Source organism: Arabidopsis lyrata, assembly GCF_000004255.2.
Source record: "Arabidopsis lyrata subsp. lyrata unplaced genomic scaffold ARALYscaffold_3, whole genome shotgun sequence".
Lineage (NCBI taxonomy): Eukaryota > Viridiplantae > Streptophyta > Magnoliopsida > Brassicales > Brassicaceae > Arabidopsis > Arabidopsis lyrata.
This window is the reverse complement of record NW_003302553.1, coordinates 6879905-6907563: the sequence shown is the minus strand read 5'-3', so window position 1 is coordinate 6907563 and position 27659 is coordinate 6879905. Positions and strand designations below refer to the sequence as shown.

The following is a 27659-nucleotide window of genomic DNA, read 5'->3' as shown; positions in this document are numbered from 1 at the left end:
ATTAACATACCCAAAATAGACTACCGGCCTTATAGTAACCTAAAAAGGTAATAAGCCCAAAATTATTTGGGAATGGGCTCTCTTCCACTTAGGATTATCCCCGTAGACCAAATTATTTGGCAATGGGCCCAATACCAGATTTCTGTTTTCGTTCTTTTGTTCTTTTTTTTTTAAATATAATTTTAATTAATGGTTATAATAATATTCAAATCCTTTTTGAAAAAATCATATGATGCTTGAGTTTTTAAAATATTATTTTATATAATGCTGAGTTTTTAAAATATAATTTATATAATGCTAATTATGGGAGGAATGAAAAACTCTTGATTTAAATCATTATCCTATTTTGGATAATAATCTTACATTTTAGTTATGAACAAAATAACGCGAGTTTAATTCTGAGACGTACTCGCGGCGCGTGTAGTTCCGTACCAAATATCGTACCGTCGTCTCTGTGTGTGCTATGATTACGGTTATAACAGAACGATGCATACATACACATATATCTATATATATACACACTCCAAGACAAAAAAACAGACCTCTCTGCTTTTGCTCTCTTCTTCTCCATTTACTCTCTTTTTCCTCTGCAGAGTTTCTTCATCACTTTCTCAGAAAAAAATTCGTTCTTTCTCATTGACTCTAGAGACAGAGAGAGATACGGATTCGTGAGAACAACAATGGCGCTCGTGAAATCGGAAACGCAGGCGCTAGAAAACCACCAGCATTCTTCAATGTTCGCTTCGCTTTACGTCGGTGATCTTAGTCCAGACGTGACGGAGCAAGATCTCATCCACAGATTCTCCTTGACTGTTCCGGTACTCTCCGTTCATCTTTGCCGTAACTCTGTCACCGGAAAATCCTTGTGTTACGCTTACATCAACTTTGATTCACCTTTCAGCGGTAAACAAAGACTTCGACTTTTTTCGTTTCTTCGTTCTAAAATCTCCGATTTTTATTTCATTGTTTAGGGTTTTTGATTTCGCACTCTTTCATGTTCTTGTTTACATATAAACCCTAGAAATTTCCTTTCTTGAATTCGTTTCCATGTTCAGAAGATTAATCGAGTTAGTTCTTGCGATTTTGATTAATCGCTTCTGAGAAATCGTTTCTTTAATGTTTCTTATTGTTGTTTTTTCTCTGGATTAGCATCGAATGCGATGGCTCGCTTAAACCACACTGATTTGAAGGGAAAGGCTATGCGAATAATGTGGTCTCAGAGGGATCTTTCGTACCGTCGTCGTACTGGGTTTGGAAATCTATACGTCAAGAATCTAGACATCTCGATTACTAGCAGTGGCTTAGAGCGAATGTTTAACCCCTTTGGTGTCATACTTTCTTGCAAAGTCGTTGAAGAGAATGGACAAAGCAAAGGTTTTGGCTTTGTTCAGTTTGAGACAGAGCAATCTGCTGTAACTGCTCGCTCTGCTCTTCATGGCTCTATGGTTGATGGCAAGAAACTGTAAGTGTAAGCATGATTCTTATTCATTGAAGGTTAATGATGAAATAGTTGTTTATTTACTTGGTGTGTTTCTTTCGTTAGGTTTGTAGCCAAGTTTATCAACAAGAATGAAAGAGTTGCTATGGCAGGGAATAAAGGATTCACAAACGTTTATGTGAAGAATCTTATCGAAAATATTACTGAGGACATTCTACATAGACTGTTTTCTCAGTATGGAACAGTCTCTAGTGTTGTGGTTATGAGGGATGGAATGGGAAGATCTAGAGGTTTCGGATTTGTCAACTTCTGCCATCCAGAAAATGCTAAGAAGGCTGTGGACTCTCTCCATGGACGACAAGTTGGTAATATAACTTCTTTTTCTGAACTTAGTACTTAGTATTTATCGTCATTAGCCAGGGTTCCTTATTTTAGAACTTCCCTTTTACAATCTGCAGGGTCGAAGACTTTGTTTGTTGGAAAAGCACTCAAGAGAGATGAAAGGAGGGAGATGCTGAAACATAAATACAGGGACAACTTTATTGCCAAGTCTAACATGAGGTGGTCCAATCTGTACGTGAAGAACCTGAGTGAATCAATGAATGATACAACACTGCGAGAAATATTTGGAAGGTACGGGCAAATAGTCTCAGCTAAGGTGATGCGTCATGAGAATGGCAGAAGTAAAGGATTCGGCTTTGTGTGCTTCTCTAACCGTGAAGAGTCCAAACAGGCTAAAAGATATCTCAATGGTATATACTATAACGAAATACCTTATCTGTGCTCCAGACCAATCTGATATATACTGATTAAATCTGGACCACTCATACTGTTTCCACTTACAGGGTTTTCAGTTGATGGTAAGTTATTAGTTGTTCGAGTTGCCGAGCGCAAAGAGGATCGACTCAAGAGGTTGCAGCAATATTTTCATGCACAACCACGCCATTACACGCAAGCTCCTCTTGTCCCTTCACCTGCTCAACCAGTCCTCTCATATGTGCCTAGCTCATATGGTTACTTGCAGCCATTCCATGTCGGGGCATCTTATTACTATATGGGCACTCAGTTACCACAAATGTCTGGCCACCAAAACATCACCAACGATGTAACATTTCTCTGTATCTTTAAACATATCTAAAACCTGTCTTTTGCATTAAATATCACTCACACTTCCTATTATTATAACTCAGGTTCCAGCTGGGAAAGGTCCTCTCAAGGAGAAAAGATCATTGCACCTGGTCTACAAACACCCGGTATGCCTTCATTAGTGCTGAATCTTTCATTATCTCCATGATTTTTTATGTTGAATTGGTTCGAAATGTTTTCTCAGTTGAAAATTCTAATCTCTAAGTTGATGTTATTCTGCAGGCTTATCCCGTTGCCAAGAGTGAAGCTAAACAAAAGCTGGTCTTTAAGGGTGATGGTAACCGAACTTTAGAGGCTGCAACATGCTCAAAAGCAACAACATCTGATGAGGTCTTTAATGAAGAAGCAAGCTCAACTTTGATAGCGATGTTGTCGTTGTCACCAAAAGATAAGGCAGAGAAATCAGGAAAACAAATTGCAATGATTGAAGCTGCTTAGAGATTGGACCTGTTGCTGTGGCTTGAGTATTCTTACTGCTTAGAATTCTACTCTGTTCATTTTAACCCTTCAATAGTTTTTGCTCATAGAAATATTATATGTAGATCTTTAGATCACACAGGGATTGTGTATTGTGTCTGATACTGAAGGTTCTTAACTTTTGGTTTTCTTGGTGTAAGTTTCAATACAGTTTTAGTAAAATAGTGATGGTTTGATACATAATTCAAATAGAAACAAATGTATAACTCAAGATATGATAAAAACAACGATTTGAAAAGAAAATATAAGATAATAGATCAACCGAGGAGAGAAAATCCTTGTCCAATTAGCGCCGTGGCAAGAATCTCATTGGCAGCTTCAGAAGGATGAACACTGTCCCAGAACACATACTGAGTAGCATTGGAGCAAGTCCCTAACGATTTCGGATTGCACAAGAGTGAAGTTGTCTCGACTGTTCCTGTTCCACAACATCCTTTGGTTGCTTCCGTGAATCCTGTTTGACAAAAAGATGAATGTGTCATGGATTATCGAAAGCACATCAACAACAATAAATGCTATAACTAAACTATATATCAGTCTATTTTGGGGACTTACCGGATTTGGAAGGGTTCTGAACAAGTTCATAGAGTGGAGTGAAGATGTCGAAGACAACAATCTTAAGACCGGAATATTGCTTCTGTAGCTTTGAAGCAGCTGCGTTAAGCTTCTTGTTAAAATTTTGGGCATCTGTGTTGAGTCTTGAAACACAGCCTTTTTCATGGAAACCGAAAAGAGTTCTTGCAGCTGGAAGACATCCCGTTGGCGGCAGAGAAGTCACACCAATCTTCCTTGCTCCAATCCCATACACTTGCTGCAACATTCAATCAAAACTCATCTTTCTTGTAGTCTTCAATATTGAAAACAGAGGATAACCAAGGAAAATGTTATACCTTGATAAATGTAGAGAAGTTATCGATAAGGAAAGATCCGTACGCATCAACAGTGTAAACTTTGTAAAGCAGAGGATTCACATAGTAGTTTTGAACAAAATCACTGCTTCCTGCACTTAAGAGACAGATTGCTCCCTTTATGATCGAATCAGCTTTTTTGCTTCCTGCAATTTTTATGAGCTTGCTTTTGTATTCCTTGAAATACTCTACTTGCTGATACAACGGGATCGCGTGCTGCCAAAAAGAGAACCAAAATCAGAAAACAAAAAAAGAAACAGATCAAAGAAGAAATGTATCAGAACAAAGAACAGTCACTTACATTGATAAGAGCAGCTTTGTCATCATAACCTGAAGCTGCAGAAGCGAAATTAGCACCAATGAGAAGATTCTTACCAGAAGCTTCAGGACTTAGATAAGCTGGTGGGTACTTAGTGAAGCCTAGAGTCTCAGCTGTAACAGAGAAAAAAACACAAACACATGAGACTTTAGTTATAAACAACTTAAAAAGATAACTTGAGTTACAAGTAAAAGCTTTTACCGGTGATATCAGTCGCTAATTTGCCGTTGCAGAAACGGCCGGTGGCTTTGTGGTTAGCAAAATCACGGCCATAAGGAGGATAATCAGCTCTGAAAAGGGTCGGAAGATAGTTGTTGTTGCCGACATCAACTACAGAGTCACCAAATGTCATGATTGCTGGAACAAGTTGAGCAAAGGAGATTTGGAGAATGGACAAGGCAGAGACCAACGTGAGAAGCAAAAACGAAGACGTGCAACGATCCATGTTTTTGCTTTGGTATGTGTGAATGGTGAAGATTATATGTACTTAGGTTTATATATATATATACATAGATAAAGAGGTTTGGAGTTTAGTTTACTTCAATGTTGTATCAACTCTGAAGTCTGAACTTTATCTCTCTCTCTCTCTTATTCAATATTTCTCCAACCATTTTTGATTCGTGGAAAAATATTGAACCAGCCTGTTTTTTTTGCATAATTCGATATTATAGGTAATTTTATTAAATAAAGTTACCTTATAATGGTGCACATGGATGCCATAAATAGGATCTGGTCTGTGTTTTTAAAGTAAGGAAGATGGGCGTTGTGAGATATAGCTAGGCTAATAAATGAGAGTGGTTTCACGTCGCTTTGGATAATAATTGAACAATTAATTCATTCATATGTATATTAAACATCTTATAGTTTATCAAAAAAAAAAAAGAAATAGAAGAGCATTTTATACTTTAGTTTATGTAAATATCTTTCTAATATTAGGCTGTTCTGTTTTTATTTTTCTTTCGGAAGAGATATTTATTGCTCTCTCAGTCTCTCTACTCTCTAGCTCTACGAATCAGCGTTACTTTAGTGTAGACTTTACGTGGAAGAACTTGAAATAAATTTTAATAAATGCTAGGCCTTTGAAAGATAGTAATGTTTTATTTTATCCGCAAACAAACATTTGATTTATTTCTTTGCATTGGGGAGTTCTTTTTAATGAATATATAAGGTCTAAAATATAGTCGTTTAGAATATCACATCGTATGAAAAATGGGCATGTAAGAGTAATTAAATGGAAAAGTATTATTATGATAATGTTTATTATTTTAGACTTTTAGCTAAGAATAGTGTGCAAGCCTTGTATTTTATATATATATATATATATATATATATATATATATATATAATCAGTACTAGTAGAGAAAAATAGTAACATAATGATATAAAATAGGTAAGAATATTTAGGTTTTGAACCACGGTTTCTGGAACAAACCGAATAAGGTAATGCATTTAGAAAAAAAAAAATATATATCGTAAATAAGGTAATGCATTCATCATAGAATCGATATATAAATGAAGTTTTTCTGGTCCACTCTTTCTGTATTCCGTTATTATATGAAGCCAAAATGTTACGAATGAGGTAATCGTAAATATAAAACTCTTAAGGAAAAAAATTTGACCAATAAAGGAAGAAAAAAACATAGAGAAATTTGGACCGTTTATTAACATACATAATATAAAAAGGCAAGATCTTCTTTATAACGTACATCGAAATATATTAAAAATAAAGAGGAACTATTTATTATATAGATTTCTGCAAAATTCGACGACGATTCCTCCTCATTTATCTGTCTCTCTCCCTCACTTGGGCCTACGTGCTGTCTCCTTAGGCCCCGCCTGCCTTGCCAACTGTTCATTACAAAAATTAACTTCAGCAAATAAGTACTCTGTAAGAAAAGAATATATACTAGTATACTACTATGTAAGAAAAGTGATTAATGGTTTTTTAACTTCTAATCACATACTAATTATGTAAATCATTAAGCATAATTGATTATTGTCTTGCCTGGAAATAATGTTCAAGCTTCTTTCTCAACGTTGAGTGTTCTTTCTTCAGTTGCTGGAAAGTCCTCAAGCATCTGCGCTCGTCGCAACAGCCAAGAAAACTAATTAGGGAGTCGAAAATCTAATAAAGTACAAGTTTAAGGTTTAGTGGATAACCGCAAGTTTAACCCCTTACTATTACTTATTTTCATTTTGACCCCGTTACTTTATATTCTGTTAAAAATTGAGAAGCATGAAAGGTGTAAGTGTAAAGACGAATGTACCCTTCAGCATTTCCAGCTCTGCAGTATTCCCTGAACGTAGTGCATTCAGCTTTCACTTTACTTGCCCCAATGCTACAAAAAAAGAAAATGCAACATTATGTCACTATATATAGCATTGCTAACTACGTTCCTAAAATCTAATTCTTTCTAGTTAAGTAGATTCTGTCATTGAATCATGAATGAGATCGTAGAAGTACTTTTAATGTACTCGGTGTTACACTCTTTTATCTTAAAAACATTTTAAGTACTTATTCTTTTCAATTTTGTAAGTAAAATTATTTCTTGAAAGTTTATAGAATAGTCAAAACTAAGGTAGGAAATTTACCTCGTGCTGCTTCCCTTAAACTGATGCATGTAACTATCCAGCCGATTAAAATCAAATGATCCTCTTTCCCTGCATTGTTAAAATGATTAGAAAACTGAAAAAAGATATGGATATGCAAAAGTAGAAACCAATATATATATATCAATTACTCACAAAGCTTGGTCAATGTTATTGATTAATCGAGCTGAATCTTTGAAGTACAATGCGGAAACTTCTTCAACAAAATTAGGGTTTGCATCATCTTGGAGCTCTTCTAGCTCCATGAATTGTTCGTCGAGATATCCCTGCATGCATTTTCCCATATTAGTCATTTTCTATTTTATATGAAGAAATTCATATATATTACGAAAATACTAAGAAACAAACTAAAAGACCTGATCAAAGAGGGACTGCTTAATGAGTGCCACTTGCCTCTGCATTTTTGTTCAAAATTTTGAGAATAGATTAACAATAAGTGCGAAAAATCAAAGTGATAACTCGTTTTATCTTAGGTAGTTCGAGAGGCAATGCAATACTGAAACGTTGGACATCTGAGATATATATAGGGAAATATAGAATAAACAAAAAAAAAAATTAATATTACATCAAAAAAGAGAAAGTAGAAAAGAGAAGAGAATATATGTAAAATGATGGGAACCTGCGTAAGGGCATGCATGCTGTATTCTCAAGAAATAAAAAGAAGACGTGTATTCGTTATTATCAGCTTATTTCGATGACACATAGATGCATTCTCATCAGTAATCAGTATAATTTCTGTAACTTCTCTATATAAAAAAAAAACAAATGGTAGGTGTAGTAAAATGATCGTGTGTTGATAATTAGTTTTTCTCTATAATAATATTTTCTATTTTTTTTTAAACATAATGTTAATTTCTGTTAAAGTTTTGAATAAGAGATTTCAGTATATATTAAAGAATCCTCAATGTAGGTTGTTTAATTAATAGTAGGGTCCTTTATGAAAAAGTTAAACTACTGTGGATGATTGATCTATTGCCCAAAATTAATAAAGTAATCAAAGGATCTCATGAATGGCGAACACGACTAATAGTATTATTTAAATACGTACATCATAGAAACAGGTAAATTTCGAATGTAGAACCCTAAAAACGGGTGTTCAAAGAAAAGAAAAAAAGAACCTAAAAGCTAAACGTTGTTACTATACGAAACACACCTTTGGAAATGGGGGGAAATATATACTAATAAAATGTATGTGGACAAGAATTTTCCTGAAAGTGAAAAAGAAAAGTTCTAGATTGAAAAAAGTATACAGTTCAAGAAAATATATTCTGAACAGACCATTTCTGTCTTGATTAATTACTGAATATTAAATACATGTTTTCACAAAGTTTCCTATAATATGACTATCTTTTTTTTTCTTTGTTTTGTTATTCTTAAGGTTGTGATCTCCTGAATTTAATAGTACCAATTTCACCCACAACATTCAAACTATGTACATATGAATTTACGAAATGGGCAAAAAAATGTTGTACTTTTGGAAGAAAAAAATGTTGGAATCTAGCACTATAACAAACACTATTATTGCTTTATCTTTTATGTGGTAGAGAAGAAAACTTTTATTTCACAACAGCAAGCAATATTAAAACTGAAGTTTTTTATTTTGGGGTCCGGAATCCAATTACTTAAGGATTGTATCTTGTGGTAAACATTAAACAATTTTTTAGTTAAAAACATAGTCAAGGTTAGTATGATGATCAAGACCAGAAATAGATAGATTTCTATTTGATGTGTTTTCTTTCTCTTTGACCGCTGCAACAAAAAATGAAAAATTAGTTTCAAATCTTTTCCAAATTTCTTCCATTTATGTGTGGAGGTGAGATGGTGTTGTGTGCCTAGGAAAGGCTAGTACTCGTGCGGATGCGTGTGTTTCCTACTTCTATTTTGTAACAAAAAAAAAGTAGGAAACAAAAAACAAAGGAGAGAATAAGATAGATATCCTATCAAAAAAAAGAATAAGATAGATATATCTAACGAGTAAAAAATAAACCATAAATTTCTGTTATTGGAAACAAGGAACAAGTATCTAAAATGGAAAAACTGAACCAAAAGCAGAGCACATTAACAAGTGTGATCTAAATGATTGACACAAAGACATAAAAGATCTTTCTATCATTACAGCATAATTTGTTCCTTTCTCTATCTCTTTCTCTCTCAGACAAGCATCGTGAGATCGAATTACAGAAGAGAGAGAGATTGATCATATACAAATTTTAGCTTTATTTATTCCTCCGCCCACACCAAACCAATCTCACATAAAGGACTTGTCTACTACATATTTTCGGTGGAAGTGGGTTTAGAATATAAGTTTTATTATTGCTTGCTGTCTCATCTCGATTATTCTCCTTAATTCCACCAACCTTCCCCTCTAACAACAAATACTTTTTACCAAAAACAATTAGAAGAAACAAAAACCATGCAAAAACTTGTGAGGTTTAACACCATAAACCACAAGTGATAATATCTAATCAAATGTTTTTATGTTTTCATTTTTTATTATAAAAGATAAGATTTTTTTAATCAAAAATAAATAAAAGAAATTAAAACAAAATAAAATAAAATAAGACTTTCATAAAAACGGATGAAATTTATGACATTTATGTACATTTGTTTGGAATGTGTTAGCTTTGACAAATATTCATATATATATAAAAAAAAGAATTACCCTTTCTTTTGTTTATCTATAAGCTATAAGGCTATCTAGTCTTAATTATTATGAACTCTTATTTATCATTTCTGGTATAAAGAATAGTTAACTTATTGGGAAAAAATATGTTGAGATTTAGTTTTGATATACTATTAGGAAATTGCTGTACAATAGACTAGATTAATAATATAACGTATACCCATATTCAAGACAAAATCAGTCTCGTGATGCTTTAGAAGGCTAGCTTGTTCTATTAGTTCATGTAATTGGAAGATTAATAGATGTGCTTTTTTTTTTTTAAATGATAGATATTCTTCGGAAAGTTTTATTAAGATTTTTTGTTGGATATACATGATGCGAGAATTTGTGCTACTAAAGTTATTACAAGTAGCTATTAGCACCTAATTTGAACTAAGTATTTCGTAAAAGGCACAATGTTGACTGGTTCGTGATTGAAGAGGACTCCTTAAAAGTTCAAATGTCGACACATAAGCAGATTTTTCTTTTAATTGTGCTGATTACTCAATCAAAACATTCTTCTCAACAATTAATAGAAATTCAATAATATCCAATTATTTGAAAGACGTAACTTCAGTCATCTATCACCAGTTAAATAAAGTATATGCTAAACAAATATATTTTTATCCTCCATCACTTTCATGAATAATTACACCTCTGCGATATTATGAACATGATTCCCCCCAATCCGAAAAAGCTATAATCCTATACAATTATATTAAACAACAAATAAATCAGCCGATAACGACTACTCATAATCATAAAAGTAAAATAAAAATATAGACTAGAGTTTACATTAAATCATATAGGGAACCATCTTCCGACATAACATGTTAATATCCAATTTTTTTTATACTTGCAATCTAAAAAATAATCGGGATATATAAGATTAGGCGGAAAGTAATCGGATTAGGCGGAGAATAATCGGATTACTGATTTTTTAGGGGATTAGTCATTAATCGAGACGGATAGGGTGGGCCTAGCGATTAAGCGGAGAGTAATCGGGGCTAGGCGGGGATTTTTAGAACAGGGGTTGTTACAGATGAGGCTGCACAACCACGGCGAACAAATTTAATTACTATTTGACAAACAAACTGGTGACAAGGAAACCATCATAAAGGACTTGTTTGACCATTTGTTAGAGTGAAACATATTGAAAGATCGGATCAGTTTGGCATTGTTTTATAACTTCTTAGGAAATTTTAGTACAATTTGAGTGAAGTTAGAACTCTAAGATATCCTAGGTAGCTTACTCAGATCACGGTGGTGGGTACCCAAGATATTAGATTAGATGTCTAAGTCCCTTATATTCCCTAAAAGACCACCATGCCTTTACCTTTAGAGTTAGAGAAAATTTTCAATAGAATTCCATTTAATACCTACTATAATCATTGTTTAGTCTCCAAAAACATTTTATCCTCCATTCCACAATTCGTAGGACTTAGAACAGCTCCAATGGGAGCTCTCTTCTAAGTCTCTCTGCTTAAAACTGATTAAAAATTGATTAAAATTAAATCTGAAAACATAATTGAGGAAAGAGCTGGTTCTCTGCAGAAGGTTTTAGGAAATCAAGAGAGACGCACACGTGTCACTTTTTAAGTGGTAGACGATTTTTAACAAATAAAAAAACATGCTTCTTCCATTTATTTTTCCCGACAATCTCTCTTTCTCTCTTTTGTCGAGAGCGGCGATGGCTAACACGAGATTTTGTCCGACGATTTTGGCGATTGATGATAGATTTAAGGAAGAAATTATGGTGTACGAGTGTGTGTTCGGCCGGATTCGTCATCTCTAGAGACGCTGCTCACCATCGGTAATGGGAGATTAAGCAAATCGTAGATCCATAACTTCCGAATCAGAGAGTAATCGATGAAGGAAGCTCCAGTTTGTTTCTAATGGTATGAATCTAGTCCTTTCCCCCAGGAAATCCAGAAGCTTAACCTTATGTAAATTATGAAAATTTTCTGAATTATCATTCCTAATGAGTATATTTTGCTAGTTTTGTGGTGGTGAATTGAATTGTTGCAGTAGATAGATCCGTTTCATGTTCTTCTTACATTGTGTAATCTTTTATTGCCCAAGTCAGGTTTTTGAATAATTACAATGTAAAATGTCATGAATTGAATGTTTTTGTTGTATCAATTGATATATCCTAGTGGTGATACGTTTGTGACTTTGTTCCTTTTTGTATTAATATATGTGGTGATACGTTTTCATTGTTTTTGATGGGATTATAGTTTGCCTAGATTGTAATTTCTTTTTCTTGTGGGAATGGTATCAAGCTATCTTTCATCTTCTTTGTGAAACCTATCATAGGCTTGCCATTTACTTTGTTTGAACAGGAAGTGCCTGAGAACAAGAGACGTTTATCAATCGTAAAAGGCCTTGTCATAGCAAGGCGTAATGCTGGTCTTAACTCAACATTTAGAATTAGAAGGCTTTTCGGTGGAGTGGGCAATGGTGTAACGTCAAGCTTGTGCAACTACTTTAATGTCTCTGCGCAATGGTGTTCATTGGTTGTAATGTTTCTAGTACTCTCTTGATTGATTGTACATTTTCAATGTCTTGTACCGAGTAAATCAAACATGTATTGTAAACAAAAACATATATGTATTGTTTTACAAAATTGAAATTTTTCCTTAAGAACTCCACCATTGGAGAAGACAAAATTTAAAGACTCCAATTCAAGTTCTTAAATTTGATAAAAGCAAAAATTAAACTTAAAAAATGGTGAGAACCCTTGAAGGGTTCTCACCATTGGAGATGCTCTTAGGTTAGTTAAACCAAAATTTAGAATCGTACCATGTATACCATCATTTATAAAGGCTTAATTCATTGTAAACATAGGTTTTACTCTAGTGATAGATATCTCTTTCTTGTGACACGGTTCGCTAAATACTGTCGTCTTTAACCATGCATTTGTGGTCACATAAAATTCTATAATTTTAAGTTTAGGAAAATTGATTAGAACTACTAGCTCTCTCATTAGGAAATGTAATCCAAACTCATTCTTCTATTTTTTTCATCTAACTAACTTCAACTAGTTTTCTCAATTGTTAAAGAACTAAACACATTTTTCTCTGGACAAAATTTGCTTAAAACATATTTCTATGTATCAAAAAGTATTTGTTTTAAATGTATCAACCGCACTAGTCGATGTGCGGCCATGCATAAAAGACTGTAATTCGATAGCGCTAGGTACAATTGACCACTGCAAACGCTTCTAACGATATAAAATATAAATCATAAATGGTGACACAACCAAGATTGATATATGTTCCAAAACGTAAGATAATTACAAGAATAATCCTGATATAAAAGCCGTACTAGTCGTCTAAGAAACGAAAGAGACGGTAGATTGAAGCACAAGAAAGGAACATAATAAAAAGAGATGAAAGATAGTGTGAATTCACACACATTTGGAGAAATGTTGACACATTTTTGGCATTAGAGAGTGGCTCATTTGGAATATTTTTAGGTACTTGTGGGTGCAGAAATTGCAATCATTTACAAAATTCGACTTTAGGGTCCCTATTCATTTTCTTAGAAATGATTCCCAACGCAGCATTGATTCTCTCTCGTCTCCTGATTTGATTTGTGCTGCCATTGCTGAAAGCAGCTTCACAACAAAGAACAAATACTCTTCTCTCTTTTTCCCTTTCTTTTCTGCTTATATCCATTTTAATGTTCTTGTCGAACATTTAACAGTAAAATTGGTCGAACGGTAGCAACAAGTTTATGTTTTGTAACATTTCTTATTGTCGATTCTCTAAATTATATGCCTTAAAACATTAAAATGAAGAGTAAAATTGTAAATTACGCTTAGCTTATGTAAGTATGACGCGATGCTGAGAAATGCGTTTGACTGTTTGGTAAGTCTATTGTTACAGTTTGCTCTGTTTTTTCATTGTAAGTACTTGTTCTCTGATTCTCTCTAATGGCTTATGGCTTGGATTGTTTCGTCCTAAACCAGGAACATCCTTTGATTTAATCCGGTCAGGGTCTTCCTTCTTCATTCTTTAACACAATAACAAGGACTTTTCAGATCGCCTGAATCGCGCTGTTGCCTTTACTCAAATCTGCGCCAGTAACCGAGCCGTTTGAGTGAAACGCTGATGGCCTTGAGGGCTCTAGTTTCAAAGATAGAGGGGAAGGGGAAGTTTCACTTTCGTGTCTTGTCGCCATTCCTATGCTAAGCTGAGACATACCGACCAGCTCGTCCATGTTCACACGTTCTTTAGCAAATCCAGGTTTTGGTTTTAGGACCTGATGCTGCTGAGAAGAAGTCTCAGCTTCTAAGGCATGTTCTGTACCATGAAGTGAAGTGGAAGTCGCAGGTAGCCAAATTGTGTAAGTGATTGGAAAACAAGGTGGAAAGAAGCCGCCCGGGACTACCATTGGTGAAACCCCATTTGATGGTTCTATAGTTTCTTCAGTTTTTTCCTGTGGTGGCGCCGTGGCTACGACCACTTCAGATTCCGTGGTATTATTTAGTGAGAGCTCAAGTGAAGGAAGGTAGATTTTGTTTTCAGGTTCCTTGCTTGGAGAGAAACGGTTTAAGGTCTGATGACTCTGGTCTTCCGTTGGCGATGAATCGGTAACCTAAAGGCAGCAAAACAGAGGAGACATTCAATACAAGTTTCCAAACATTCCCACAGAATAACAAAAATCATGAAGAAAAGATACTAACCATCTCATCGGTAACCATGTCGAATAGGCTAGACCGTCTTTTCCTGCGGCTGGAACTAGTATGGCGAATGAAATACTTCTGAGCATGACTAGCCACTTGTGTAGGAGTTCTTGAAGTTACATAGTTTCTCGAAATACCGCGCCAATCTCCTTTCCCGAGTTTCTGAAGACCTACTAAGAATAGCCTGTGTTCCTCCTCAGTCCAAGGAACACCTGAAACCCCAATGTACAAATAAACCATATCACATTCAAGAACCCCAAAACCTTTCATCTTCATACACATATGTCCATAAACTAAAATTCAACAATATGATTAACAAATGAAATGACTTTAGTAACCAATGAAGACCAACTTAAGAATCTAAACAAATTGTTCCCAATAATTCCACTAACTAGTTAGACATAAAACCATTCAATTTCTACAATAACCGCAAGCAACTTCAAAGCTAAAACCTTTAGAGCAAATTACAATTTCAAAGTTCAAAACTTTGCTATCAATTTGCAATCAGACGAACCAAGATTCTCACATTACCAACAATCGATTACAAAAATTGAAAGATTTAAAATGTAAAGTCGATTCCTTTACCTCTCTTCCTCTCTCCACGACGGTGACTAGACCCAGAACCATGAGCAGGATCATCAGATAGATACCCTTCGTTATGATGCAAATTAGAGTATCGGGCATGATCCGATAACGGCGAATCATTAAGATTTGACGTCGCCAGAGGAGACGACGGAGATAAACGGTGGTGCGTCGCCGCCGCCGCCGCAACAGCCAATGCCGAGAGATTACCCATACTCGCACTCTTTTTAATAATCGACCCATCCGTTAACCTTACGCCGAATAACTTCACGGTGGAGGAGGAACAAGAACCTCCACCACCTCCGCCACTTCCACCGCACGTGCCACCACCACGCGTTGGACACGTGCGTGAATTGTGCCCATTGTTACTACAATGCGAACACCGACGAGTCATTCACACAAAACACAAACAAACAAAAAAAGAGAGAACCTTTTGGTAATAAATGCTTCGTGAAAATAAGATTAGCGTATACACAAGAAGATTTTAGATAGAGATAATTGCGACCATAGAAAAAAAAAAGATGAGGACTTGGTTTTGATTTCTTAAGGAAAGAAGAAGGTAAGGTTAATTTCGGAATTTTGTGTTTGAAAGACGACGAGGATTGTGGTGGATCGTACGTTGAATTCGTGTTTTAAATTGCTATTCTAAGCTTTTTGTTTTATCCTTAATCTTACCTGGAAATTATCGTTTATGACAAAGAACTAATTTATACTATCGCTTCTTTCTTTGTGTAGGATAATATATTTTTATAGATACAATGTTACCGACAAATTTCAGTTCTAAGATAATGAAATAATTGAATTTAAAGATGTGAGGATAATATTATTTAGCGTAAATCTGTCCCAAAAACGCAATAAACTACAGCTTTTATTTCAATCCACTTGTTTACGCGATCTATCTATATTAGAAGAAGCACGTGTTCTTACAAGATACACGTTTTGAATAAGAGATGAGACAACAAGTGGTTTATATTTAAAGAGATTGGATAATATCACAAGCATATCATACACAATGTTAATTAGTAGTAGTTCTTTATTTAGTAGGAAATGTGATTGAGATTTGAACAAGCTTTCATAACTTTGTCCTTTTATTATTTTTTACTCAAATGGCTTCATGATTTCACGTTCTTAGAAGAAGTATACTCCACAAAAATAAAACAAACGCATTTGACTTCTAAATCCTCTAAGCTATGTTGGAGTTTTACGAGGAAGGCAAACACCAAACATGAAAGCAAGAGTCAAAACCCACTAGAAAAATAGGATTTGATTTGGGCCAATAAAATTCGGGTCGTACCCATAAGTCGGAGATTTCTTGCAACATAAGTAACCAAAACTGACCGTCTATGGATGATAAGACCGGAAAGAGGAGGGTGAGAAGTCCGTAGAAAGCTCCGGCAAATTTGTGTGTGTGTATTCTTAATGTAGTTAAGTAGTTTAGATTTCATAAATGGATATATATGCGCATTCATAAAATGGATTTGATGCGTAATGAATTTTTATTTTGCTAAAAGAAAATACATAAAAAGCCAAAACAAAATACATAAAAGGTCAAAACAATATTTTTGTCCAAGGGTTCTGTATATGTTGGGCCGGCCTGTGTGTTTTTTTCCTCGCATCGTTTTCACAATTTGATCTTTTAAAAAAACTTATGTTTATTTTAGATCTATAAAAAGTTTTAAGATAGTGTACAAAACGGATATAGTAACTGTTAGGATATACATGAATTATAGATCTTACATAAATTATAATTATATAGTCGTCCCTGTAAAATCTCCCCAGAGTCTATTTGTGTTGTACACTTTACTTACAATCAATTAAGTAAACATGTCCCGCAACTACACTCTATCGTTGTTGGAAGTTGAGCGTTCTTATGCCGAAAGCAAACATAAAAGCAAAAAAGAGGGTAAAGCCCACTAACACGGTAGCAATCGGGACGATGAAATCTGCATCGTAGCCATAGTGGTTTTCAATGTACCACTTTATCGTCGGATCATTTGCCATACCCGGAACTTTAATCGTATCCTCCACGTCACCGTACTGCGAAACAATCAATCCGTACACAGTCCAAGCCACCGGACAGATCCAGTAATACCATATCCACCATTTCGGAATTCTCTGCAGGAGTAAAGTAAAACCAGCTTATGATAAAATCAAAAGAAAAAACACTTAGGGTTTAAAGCTTTCTTGCCAGAAAAGCAACCAAAACTAACCGGTCTAGGGATGACAAAACCAGAAAAGAGGTTGAAGAGTCCGTAGAAAGCTCCTGCAAAAACGGCTGCGACTTGCTGGTTCGGGGTGAGGGCAACTGTCATCATCCCATAGTATGTGAAGTAGAGGAAGGAGACGAATGATACGAAGTAAAACCAAAAGAATTTGGCCACTGTCCATTCGAAACAGAGCATTGCGTATATTATTAGTGTATAATATGTCGTCTGGATCAGTACATACGGTATTTCACATACCACCTGAAGCCATCGAATTTTTTTAGTTAAAGACTACTTCAGTTACTATCCATCAAGGTTTCTTGTTTGTCAAGTAACTAAAACGTTTCTAGTTTGATCTCACCTGTGCTAGGGCATAAGGTAAAGCAGAGTACATTTCAGCAGCTCTTTCTCTATAGAATACAGTTCGTTCCACGGCTATTAGCGGTTGGACAGATGAGGAATTATTTATGCCCACGAATAAGACCGCAGCATACATTGCTCCAATAACCTTTGTAAGATCATTAGCACTTTCCCTATTGTTGAAAAACAATTGTATAGAGTTTATGTAAGTATGAACTGTGATAATAGATTTCAGGCCTGTATTTGATTCAAGTCATTGAACAAACCTTTTTGTGCCAACTTTCCAGAAAATTGATCCGAGCATGACAGCTGCAGCTAACGTAAAGAAAAATCTGGCTAGATTGTAGTCAGGAGTTCTCCAGTAAGTTATCCACTGCTTCCATAAACAAGATTTGAATTGTCCTAACAATGATTGTGAGAACCGCGTTGAGAAGTAGAGATCGCTTGCTCCTTGTGGTGGTGTGCTTAGTTCCTTAACAAGATTCTTGTTTTGTCTACGCCAAGAACAATTCTAATTGAGTAAAAATGTTTGGAATGATCTTAGCTTTGAAGATTAGGTTTAACTTACTGATATAAGGATGATGTTTTGTAATGATCAGCAAAATCTATCTCAAGCTTGGCTTCTGCAGCCATTGAGCTCACTTCTAACATCCATGTCGCCGGATTATACTTCTCTTTAATATTTGGAACTCCATGAATCGCCTGCGGTTTCTCAATAGAGTACTGATCATGAAAGTTCTTACATTTTAATATCAAAATCTTGACAAACTAAATGTAGAATCTGACCTGGAAATATTTGATAATCTTGTGAGAGTTTCGACCTAAAGGACCAGCGTAAATAACTTGTCCTCCTCTCTTCATAAGAAGAAGTTCATCAAAAGTTTCAAAGATATCAATGCTAGGTTGGTGGATTGTGCAGACCACAGTTCTTCCTGTGTCAACAGTGTTCCTCACCGTCCTCATCACAATCGCTGCAGCCCTTGCGTCAAGACCAGAGGTTGGCTCATCCATGAAGATTATAGATGGATTCGCCACTAATTCCACTGCAATTGTAAGTCTCTTCCTCTGTTCTGTTGATAACCCTGTGATCCCTGGAAGCCCCACCACCGCATCTTTTAGACTCTCTAGCTCTACTAGCTCCATCACTTCATCCACAAATCTCTGCAAAATTTGGTGTATGCATTAGTCTATGACTTGAGATCATATTATAAATGGTGTGAAGTTCAAGAAGTGTTACCATTTTCTCAACTTTAGTGACTTCTTTTGGGAGACGTAGGAAAGCAGAGTAGATGAGAGACTCTTTGATAGTGACTTGCGGTGAGTGGATATCATTCTGTTCACAATAACCAGAGATTCTTGCAAAGGTTTCTTGTCTTTTAGGGAAACCGGAGATTCTGATGTCTCCTTCGATGTATCCACCGGTTTTTCTGCCCGCTAAAACATCCATTAAAGTGGTCTTACCAGCTCCACTAACTCCCATCAAAGCTGTTAGTACACCTGGCCTAAAGACCCCTGTCACTTCCCTTAGCAGCTGAAGCTTATCCTTGGAAACTCCTTGTTCCTTCATTTCCTGTTTTTTTTTGGTTATACATCATTATGGTTTTAATGTCAACAAGGATTTGGGATTTGGTGTTACCTTAGGCATGTCGACGTAGTAGTTTACATTGTCAAAAGACATTGTGAGAGGTGTAAAAGGTAGAACCATTCCTCTTTTCACGCTAATACTCTTACTCTTTAAGCCATTCTCTGCTCTGTTTTTTGCTCTGTTTTCCTCTGCATTTTCTTTTGAAACAACGGCTTGCTGTTTCTCAAGTGCTGGCATATCAATAAAAAGTGACATTGTTTGATTAAGAAGGAACAAAAATAAATTTCAACGTTCATGTTCTTCCATAGTGAATTTAATTTCCCATGTTCTTTATATACTACATTTGGGTCTCAAGTTATTGTAGATATATGATTCTAATAATAAAAAAGGATCAAAACAATCATTCAATACAAGTGTACTTACGGTTTAGGAATGTCAGAGCGAGGGTAACGAGGATGTTGAAGAGAATCGTAAACCCGAGAATGCCTCCTACCCCGATCCAATACCAGTTTGGATCCGTGAAAATATCGAAAATCTCAAGAACAGCCAACCCTAGCCTCGTCGAGTTATCAGAAGACTACAAGGAAAGTAAAAGAGCGTTGCTTAGTTAACCATTTGATCAAGATATAAGAATTTCTATGAGACATTTTAAAACTGTAAGCAGAAATATCTGTAGGAGTTTACCCGTTGATTCATCCATCTAGGAGCAAGCATTTCATTGACAGTTAAAGCATCGTAAGTGTAAGCCATTGGTGAAACCCAGTAAGCCCATTTCCACCATTTAGGAATCTCACCTATTAGCCATACATCATCAAAACACAATTTTGATTTTATATTATAAAACCTTCAAATTTTAAGAAATCAGTTTTATAGTTATTGAGATATAACCTCTAGGAACAATGAACCCTCCAAGCAAGAAGAGGAGGAGGATAACTAGAGATCCTCCCGTATTAGCAAGAATCATCGATCTGCAAGTTGCCGCAATGAATCGAAATATACCACCAGCCATTTGCTGTGTCAGAAATATCACCAACAAATGCTTCAAGAACCTGCCCAAGAAAAAAAGATTAATTTTTTCATAACTAGCATTGATTAATGGAAACAACATTCAAGTCCCTTTTGATATTTTGCATCTCAAATAACCAATTGAGATAACATCACTCGTACTAAGTCTTAAAAATTATTTATATGCACAATGTTAACACGTTGGAGATTCAAGAATCATCTTCACCTGCTGAGTTCTGGAGCAAATCCGATCATGTAATAAGTAATGCTGACCCAAACAACGGATTCGAAGATGGAGATAGGAATTCCCAGAAGAAATGTTGGGAGAGTGAAGGTCCAAGGAGGATGAAACAAAAGGTCTCGTTGCTTGTAGAACACGGGAAGTCTCTGAATCATCAAAGCAAGCTCCGCGAATCCATTAAACATGTTAACGATCATGGAGAACATCAACGCACCAATGTAGACGGCTCCATCACTCTCGTCCTTTGTACCCATCTCCGTTCTCAGGTACACGGTCGACGCAATCAAAGCCATAATGATAATTTGAACAGTCTTGGTAACGTAGAAGAAAGCGTTACGTTTCATGAGAAGCAACTCTCTGTCCCAACAGACCTTGAAGAGTTGAGATTTTGGAACAGAGTGTTTGTTGAAGACGAGAGAAGCAGGGTGTGATTTGAATCTGTCGTAAGGGACTGATAGATCTTTTTCAAGATTGGCTCCGACATGGAAGGTCCTGAATCGTTTGGAGAATTCGGAGACAGAAATGTAACTGTATGGTTTTGCTGTCTCTGCCCAATACTGTTCTTGGTCTTTCCTTGAAGTTACCTGTTTACCAAGGCAAGTGAATCAGATTGATTTTCTTCTATCATATTAAGTATTAAAATGTGGGTCATTTTGGAAAAACCACCATATAAAAGTAATAATTTGCAAAGCTGAAAATTTGTAATCGTAAATTTACGTATCCAGTAAAAATGTAAAAAATAATGTTATTTGTAAGAAACACATGCCAAAAAAACATATAAACAAACCAACTTATTTGCGTTTAAAAAAAAAAAAAAAAAAAAAAAAACTTATTTACGTTTTGTTATTGATAATTTTTGCAAATAATTGATCACCATATTATATGGGTCCATATTTATTTGTTGCATATACTAAACTATCAATTCTTGGTAAAGTGATAAATTTTTTGTAAGAATGAACAAAATAAGATTAGGCATACCTCTTGCAAGAAATCTGCGGTGCCTTTGCGGTCGGGACACTTGAAACCGCATGTTTCAAAGAAGGTAAGAACATGATCCCGTGGACCTTGGTACACGATTTGACCTTCAGACAATAGAATGATGTCATCAAAAAGTTCGAACGTTTCAGGAGCTGGTTGTAATAAGGACATGAGAACCGTTGCGTCCGTGAACCGGACAATCTCTTGAAGGCATTTCACTATTTGGAACGTTGTTGAACTGTCTAGACCTGTCGATATCTCGTCCATGAACAATGTCTTTGTTGGTCCCACTATCATCTCTCCTGTTTTTGTTTTAATGTAAAAAGTTGTAATCGTGTGACTCGCGGTTCATGGAGTTAACATGGATAGGATTGGTTGATGAACAGAGAAAGTTAAACCTGTTGTTACTCTTTTCTTTTGACCACCCGAGATTCCTCTAATCATCTCATCTCCGACCACAGTATCTTTGCATATGTCAAGCCCTAATATCTGAGGAAAAAGAATCCAATAATTACCCCAAATTTCTGCCAAACTAAATTGACTAATTGTCAAATTTCGGAACTATTGGGTTTGTTCAGTGAAAATTGAAAAGATCGGACTTTTAGGTGAAAAGTTGGGAGTGGGTAAATGTAGGGTCCACCAATTACGTGAGTTGGATTTTTTAGATGAAAATATTTTTTATATCTCTCTGATTGTTTTCTTTCTGTTGCATGATTTTATTTTTAGTTTTCAATGCATGCATCTATCTTTTAAGTTAGTTTTTTCTTTTTCTTTACTAATGTACTCTCTACTTGGTAGTCAATCATAAATATTTTGGCAAAAAAAATACCATATCATTTCACAAAAATACATATACCTGAACTCTTTAACCCAAATTTCCTATATAGCTTTTTCTTAATGGTTGAAGGTTTCAAATTTCTTAGTGAAGAACTTGTAAAATTATATGATAAAAAAAAAAAAAAACTGTTAACCTACCACTTATAATTATAAGAATGTCATTTCCTTTGCTAAGTGATTAATTAATAATTATATTGGAACTTTACACGTTCACACTAGCTAATATTATTTGACATATTAAATCTATAAATACTATTTTCGACAAAATCGCACTATAGGTTAAAGTGAAATCATTACTCTGAGAGTGTAGTCTGTGATGAGACTGCTCTTAACATTTCCAGCTGCGATGGACTTCATGAAGAGATCCACTTCCGGTTCCGGCAAGATCCCTGCGTCCTTCTCTCTCCTCACCAACTCACTTAACAAATCTATAACATATCCCAACTAAACTTCTCTTAACTTGATAAATTCAGTTGTAACTCACATAAGAAAAATGATAATTACCGTATCTAGTGCCAACTCCTTGACATCTAGCAGAAAAATCAAGAGTTTCTTGAACAGTCATGACTCCAACATGAACATCGTTTTGGCTTATGTATGCTGATGTTTTCTGTGGCACAAACTCTTCCAATCCATGCCCATTGTATGTTACTCTCCCTGTCACCTGTCCATTTTTCATTCATAACTTTTATTTTAACTCTCTTTTTTTCTTCTAGAATTTGTTGTAATCAATCATGTGTATTATTTAACCTTTAAACTTGGGTCTAGTTTTCCAGCTAACGCTAATAAAAGAGTTGTTTTCCCTGATGATGGTGGACCTAATAAAAGTGTCATTCTGCAACGAAAACCATACATTATAATCAACATCGAAATGATGTGATTTTCAAGTTTCTAATTAATTACCTTGAAGGTTTGATAACACCGGAGACGTCTCTAAGGATAGTGACTTTAGTGGTTTCTGTAAAGTTAAAACCAAGCAAACGAAGACCTCTCTCTGCAATGTTTAAAGCAGCGTTAGGTAATGTGGGAAGAGCTCTTTTTCCTATGTGACAATTCGCCTCTACCGTTACTTTCTCGAATCTCACTTCCACTGTCGGTAACTTTATCCGCACCCTGCCATAAATGTTACAAACATCACATTAAAAAATAAAAGTAAAAATTCCAAAAACAAGAAATTTATATCAGAATATATCCTAAGATGATATTTATGAAAAAACACTAGTACTAAAATCTAGAATAAAAACCTGTCGATTCGATTCCTAAACTTTTTCAAGAACTTCTCGTTATCTTCCTCTGTGACTTTAAAGATAGAATCGATGAACTTCTGTCGATCATCGACACCGAGCTTGGTAACATCGACGAGATCATCATTAGGGTGAATGATAGTGGTACGAAGACGAGCGAAGGTTGGAAGTTTCTCGAGAGCAGCCCATTTAAGAGCTTCCTCGTCGTGATCATCGATCGTTGAACCGCTTCTCCTTGAGAAATGGTTATTACTATTACTCGCTAACAACTCTCCTAAGCTCCTACTTAGGCTTCTCGATAACGTCTCCATTTTTTTTGGGGAGGATTTGGGGAATTGGCCAAGAAGAGAAGGGTTTGTTTATTTATGCATTTTGATTTGGTAGCCGAGGAAAAAAATTTGGAAAACAAAAAGAAAGCGTGAGGAATATACGGGCTGAGTGGGTGAGAGCAAGGACATGTGTACTAATTAACTCGGTTTTGTTAAAGAAAATTATATTACCAAATCTAGCGAAGTAGGGAATTTTTGTTTGGATACTATATAAGGGATTTCCTTAAAGGACTGACTTAAAGTTTAAACTATATACATACTATTTTCTTTAAAATAGTAAACAATCAGCGACAACAATAACTATTATTTTAAAATAATAACTTTTAACATGTGTGGTATAAAAATTTCACTTTTTGTTCTTGTGCTTTTAACATATATTCTTAAGGGTAGTGCATCGATGGAGGCCACCAATTCAGTCCTAGAGGCTGAAGCTTTAGCCCTCAGAGAAGCTCTAATACAACTGAAGCGACTCAATTACCGAAATGTGACATTTTGTGGAGACTCTATCTCCCTATATGGTCACTTGGAGATGAATGTCTCACAGCAAGCTAAAGCAGAGAGTCCCCAAGAAATACAAGGCTATGTGCAAGATATCATAACGTTGGCTCATGATTCTTATAAATTCAAATATATCAATAGGAAAGCCAACAACTTAGCGGATACATTAGCCCGTCAAGCTAGAATTAATAATTCCCCTATGGTTGTATCTTGGATTAACTAACTATATATTGTTATATGTTTTACCTGGTTAGTATCTGGACTGTATCATTTGTACTTCTTTTTAAATCTAATGAAATATTTGGCCGACAAAAAAAAAAAAAAAAAAAAAAAAAAAAGTGAAGAACTTTCGTTTTTGAGTATTAAAAAATGGATCCGTTCGACTTTGATCTCTATCTAAGACATTCGATGTTTTGTGTTAATTGCCCGACCCCAGACAAGTGGAACTTGAATTCGGGTCTGCATTCAATTATTCATGTTGAAGAATTTTGTTTATGGCTTCATGCCCTATAAGCTATATTACTCGCTCGATAATAAAATTTCTTAAACTAATTAAATTCCAATATTATTTTCTGAAGAAAAGGATTGGCGTAAAGAATTGAAAAGATTCTGTATTTTACTATTTAATTTGCTTAATCCGTTACGAATATCCAAAAAATTTGAATAATAATGGGTCTAATGAATAAGGGAGACTCACAAAAATGCCTTTTTCAATACCCTTTTTCAAAAATGCCTCATTTGGCTGTCCATTTTTAAAAATACCCCTTTTTATGTACAAAATGACTAAATTACTCTTCTTTTAATAAAAGATATCACAAATATATAAGGAAAACATGAGAATGTGCACACATCAAAATTACAAATTTGATTTTGTAAAAACTTGTAAAACCTTTAAAATACCTTGTAAAATTTTCCCGTAAAAATTTTTCCCGCAAAAATTTTTTTTTTCTGGGAAAAGTGATTCCGCAATTTTTTTGGCGTTAAATTTTTGGCAGGAAAAATTTACAAGGTATTTTAAAGGGTTTTACAGGATATTTATAAGGTTTTACAATGTATTTTAAAAGGTTTTACAACGTATTTATAAGGTATTTATAAGATATTATAAGATTTTACAAGCTATTTTATAAGGTTTTACAAGTTATAAGGTTTTACAAGTTATAAAATAACTTGTAAAACCTTATAAATACCTTGTAAAACCTTTTAAAATACAATGTAAAACCTTACAAAACACTTGTAAAAACTCTGTAAAACCTTTAAAATAACTTGTAAATTTTTCCCGCCAAAAAAATTGCGGAATCACTTTTACCGAAAAAAAATTTTGGCGGGAAAATTGCGGGATCACGTTTTCCGCCAAAAATTTGCGGGATCACTTTTCCCGCCAAAAAATATTTTGTATTTTGTGGACCTAATTTTGTTTCAAATAAAGGTAAAATGGTCATTAAAAATTAAAATAGGGCAGACTTAAAAATTGACTCTCAAAGGGAGCATTTTTGAAAAGGGGTATTGAAAAAGGGGCATTTTTAACAATTTCTCAATGAATAATTTGTCTGGTCTTAAATAAATCATAACCTTATATAGTTTGCCCAATATATATCACTAAAACTTTATAGTATATCCACATATATATGGTGAAATATTTTCTAAAATAGTGAAACAGTTCTGTATATGTATATATATATATATATATATACATATACAGAACTGTTTCACTATTTTAGAAAATATTATTTTACTATATACATATACAGAACTGTTTCACTATATATATATATATTATTTTATTTTTTGACACCAAACATTTATATACATATATGGATCAAGAGAAAGGTGAAACGACTGTATTTGGTGACCAGTTTGGTTCTGTTATGCCACTACATAAGATGGATTTGGTGACCAGCTTGTTTAATATGATCATCTAAAGGAAAATAACTTTATAATATGTAGAATAGATAACCAACTAAATGTACTTATAAGTTATAACATAATACGTAAAAGCAAAAATTCGTTAATTTTTTTCAGGGAAATTTATATAATTAAATAGATTTCATTCAGTAATCGATAAAGCAATATATTTTATTATACTAGTAGAGACAAATTTTAAGTAATATTTTGACAAAAGGTCAGAATTTTAAAGAAGAAAAAGAAATTCTACAATGAAACTACTGTAGCTTTAAAATTTTTATTTAAAAATTAATCCTGAATATTTAATCAATCTAATAATTACACATATAATTATCCACGTTAAAATAATAATATTCAAAAAATTGGATATATGAGTTAAAAAAATTTGGATAATATGTTTACCGAATAATTATAATATTTTCAAAATTTGATATTATAAACAATATTGATATTGAGGAACAAAGCTAACTATAGATATATCTTATACTATATAGTATACATATTGCTTCTTTCATTATAAACACTAGGGGATTGTGTTTTTTCTTTTCTTTTTTTGCATTATCTTTTAATAATTGATACTTAATGATATTAGATTTTATTTCTAAACGATAGAATATGGAAAATCATTGATGAATGATGATATAATTTTATATAAGTTGGTATGATGGGATTTGCACTCACCAACTCATATCCTGGCAACGTGTCTGGCGTTGAACAAAATAAACCAAACTTGTATGGCTCAAAGGTCAAAAGTGTTTGAAATTAATCTATTTGGCCTCGTCGACCGTTCACGGACCCAACACCAACATTAACTACTTTTTCTTGGACTTTTTTAGTTTTCGCTTTAATGAAACACGTCGATACTTGAAAATCATAATGTCACAGATTCGTCATCTAGGCGTTAAACTTTAGATATTCTTTTTCTTCATTTTCCTACACTGATGTAATAAGAATTAATATAAATGTGACATGGGATGGTGATGGTGATGTGTGATTCATACATGAGCAAATTTATTTACAGATTAAGCAGATATATAAGAAATAAATGTGCTTTTGAAGAACTCAGCAAAGTTTTGATTTGGGGGCTTGAAGCAAATGGGTCAAAGAAATAAAATTGTGAAGCCCAAAGAAGATGCAAAGGCTTAGTTGAGTCTTTATAAAACAAAAGTTTTACATAAAATTATCTTAATTATATATACCGGAAAAAGGTTAAATCGCAACTCTCATAGAGCAGACCAACAAAATTTGAACTTTTTCATGAACAGAAATAATTACCAAATTTGAATTATTTTGCTGAAATATTATTAGTCAACTACTGTTCCAATAGGACATACAAATCATTTGGAGCAAGTCATTTACACTCCCTTAAATCTAACCTAAAAGGGAACTCACCTCACAAAAGCGTATACCATCTAGATGTTCTTCGAGAAAACCTAAATCACATAATTGCATCCATTATAAATTTTTAATAAATAAAGTGATGTTAATATGTTAGCTTTATAATCGGTCATGTTACATGAGATCAAAAATCAATATTTCAAATATTATATTTGTGTCATGCATTTCCTTTTTTGCTATGAGAACTTTTGATATCCGACACAGCCATAAAACAGTCGATTTTTTTGTTAAACTGGTTAGAAGTAT

General features: G+C 34.3%; 5 protein-coding genes and 1 long non-coding RNA gene across 6 annotated transcripts; 2 read left to right on the top strand and 4 right to left on the bottom strand.

Annotated features, from left to right (window-relative positions):
- The first annotated feature begins 532 nt into the window (after positions 1-532).
- LOC9319070 (polyadenylate-binding protein 6) lies at positions 533-3189 on the top strand. The gene is made up of 7 exons (XM_002885092.2): positions 533-903; positions 1150-1462; positions 1544-1803; positions 1897-2190; positions 2284-2543; positions 2629-2691; positions 2807-3189. The coding sequence occupies exons 1-7, from the start codon at positions 681-683 to the stop codon at positions 3020-3022; spliced, it is 1629 nt and encodes a 542-aa protein (XP_002885138.1). The 5' UTR covers positions 533-680; the 3' UTR covers positions 3023-3189.
- Positions 3157-4975, bottom strand: LOC9319069 (GDSL esterase/lipase APG). Its single transcript, XM_021033524.1, has 5 exons — positions 4490-4975; positions 4271-4401; positions 3952-4185; positions 3617-3872; positions 3157-3515 (listed from the first exon to the last, which is right to left on the bottom strand). The coding sequence occupies exons 1-5, from the start codon at positions 4731-4733 to the stop codon at positions 3319-3321; spliced, it is 1062 nt and encodes a 353-aa protein (XP_020889183.1). The 5' UTR covers positions 4734-4975; the 3' UTR covers positions 3157-3318.
- Positions 4976-5925: 950 nt separating this feature from the next.
- On the bottom strand, positions 5926-7440 carry LOC9321204 (histidine-containing phosphotransfer protein 4). Its single transcript, XM_002882956.2, has 6 exons — positions 7255-7440; positions 7034-7164; positions 6881-6949; positions 6556-6627; positions 6294-6366; positions 5926-6136 (listed from the first exon to the last, which is right to left on the bottom strand). The coding sequence occupies exons 1-6, from the start codon at positions 7297-7299 to the stop codon at positions 6089-6091; spliced, it is 438 nt and encodes a 145-aa protein (XP_002883002.2). The 5' UTR covers positions 7300-7440; the 3' UTR covers positions 5926-6088.
- Positions 7441-11200: 3760 nt separating this feature from the next.
- LOC9319068 lies at positions 11201-12229 on the top strand. Its single transcript, XR_002333576.1, has 2 exons — positions 11201-11458; positions 11903-12229. It is a non-coding gene; the product is annotated as an uncharacterized LOC9319068 (long non-coding RNA).
- A 1066-nt stretch (positions 12230-13295) lies between these two features.
- On the bottom strand, positions 13296-15558 carry LOC9319067 (transcription factor MYBS3). Its single transcript, XM_021033509.1, has 3 exons — positions 14836-15558; positions 14251-14462; positions 13296-14162 (listed from the first exon to the last, which is right to left on the bottom strand). Exons 1-3 carry the CDS (start codon positions 15224-15226, stop codon positions 13602-13604), a joined length of 1164 nt encoding a protein of 387 aa, XP_020889168.1. The 5' UTR covers positions 15227-15558; the 3' UTR covers positions 13296-13601.
- A 990-nt stretch (positions 15559-16548) lies between these two features.
- Positions 16549-24442, bottom strand: LOC9321203 (ABC transporter G family member 29). Its single transcript, XM_002882954.2, has 19 exons — positions 23287-24442; positions 22946-23155; positions 22793-22877; positions 22547-22706; positions 22340-22470; positions 21604-21694; positions 21206-21507; positions 20213-20811; positions 19870-20030; positions 19666-19775; positions 19405-19558; positions 19033-19211; positions 18634-18966; positions 18183-18557; positions 17965-18098; positions 17663-17890; positions 17398-17569; positions 17043-17297; positions 16549-16947 (listed from the first exon to the last, which is right to left on the bottom strand). Exons 1-19 carry the CDS (start codon positions 23595-23597, stop codon positions 16675-16677), a joined length of 4263 nt encoding a protein of 1420 aa, XP_002883000.1. The 5' UTR covers positions 23598-24442; the 3' UTR covers positions 16549-16674.
- Between the last annotated feature and the right edge of the window lie 3217 nt (positions 24443-27659).

Bases quoted from the DNA above. Each gene is read 5' to 3' on its own strand.
- LOC9321204 (XM_002882956.2), bottom strand. From the start codon at position 7,299: ATGCAGAGGCAAGTGGCACTCATTAAGCAGTCCCTCTTTGATCAG. The intron at 6,628-6,880 runs GTAAATTTCCTA...CTTTTTTTGTAG, and splicing joins TTTAAGGGAAGCAGCACGAG to CATTGGGGCAAGTAAAGTGA. The intron at 6,367-6,555 runs GTACATTCGTCT...CGACGAGCGCAG, and splicing joins AGAGCTGGAAATGCTGAAGG to ATGCTTGAGGACTTTCCAGC.
- LOC9319070 (XM_002885092.2), top strand. From the start codon at position 681: ATGGCGCTCGTGAAATCGGAAACGCAGGCGCTAGAAAACCACCAGCAT. The intron at 1,463-1,543 runs GTAAGTGTAAGC...TTCTTTCGTTAG, and splicing joins ATGGTTGATGGCAAGAAACT to GTTTGTAGCCAAGTTTATCA. The intron at 2,692-2,806 runs GTATGCCTTCAT...GTTATTCTGCAG, and splicing joins ACCTGGTCTACAAACACCCG to GCTTATCCCGTTGCCAAGAG.
- LOC9319067 (XM_021033509.1), bottom strand. From the start codon at position 15,226: ATGACTCGTCGGTGTTCGCATTGTAGTAACAATGGGCACAATTCACGC. The intron at 14,463-14,835 runs GTAAAGGAATCG...TTGGGGTTTCAG, and splicing joins TCGTGGAGAGAGGAAGAGAG to GTGTTCCTTGGACTGAGGAG. The intron at 14,163-14,250 runs GTTAGTATCTTT...TGCTGCCTTTAG, and splicing joins ACATGGTTACCGATGAGATG to GTTACCGATTCATCGCCAAC.
- LOC9321203 (XM_002882954.2), bottom strand. From the start codon at position 23,597: ATGGAGACGTTATCGAGAAGCCTAAGTAGGAGCTTAGGAGAGTTGTTA. The intron at 20,812-21,205 runs GTATGCCTAATC...CTTGGTAAACAG, and splicing joins CCGCAGATTTCTTGCAAGAG to GTAACTTCAAGGAAAGACCA. The intron at 18,099-18,182 runs GTCAGATTCTAC...GAGAAACCGCAG, and splicing joins AGATTATCAAATATTTCCAG to GCGATTCATGGAGTTCCAAA.
- LOC9319069 (XM_021033524.1), bottom strand. From the start codon at position 4,733: ATGGATCGTTGCACGTCTTCGTTTTTGCTTCTCACGTTGGTCTCTGCC. The intron at 3,873-3,951 runs GTATAACATTTT...TGAATGTTGCAG, and splicing joins ACTTCTCTACATTTATCAAG to CAAGTGTATGGGATTGGAGC. The intron at 3,516-3,616 runs GTAAGTCCCCAA...TTTGTCAAACAG, and splicing joins TCAGAACCCTTCCAAATCCG to GATTCACGGAAGCAACCAAA.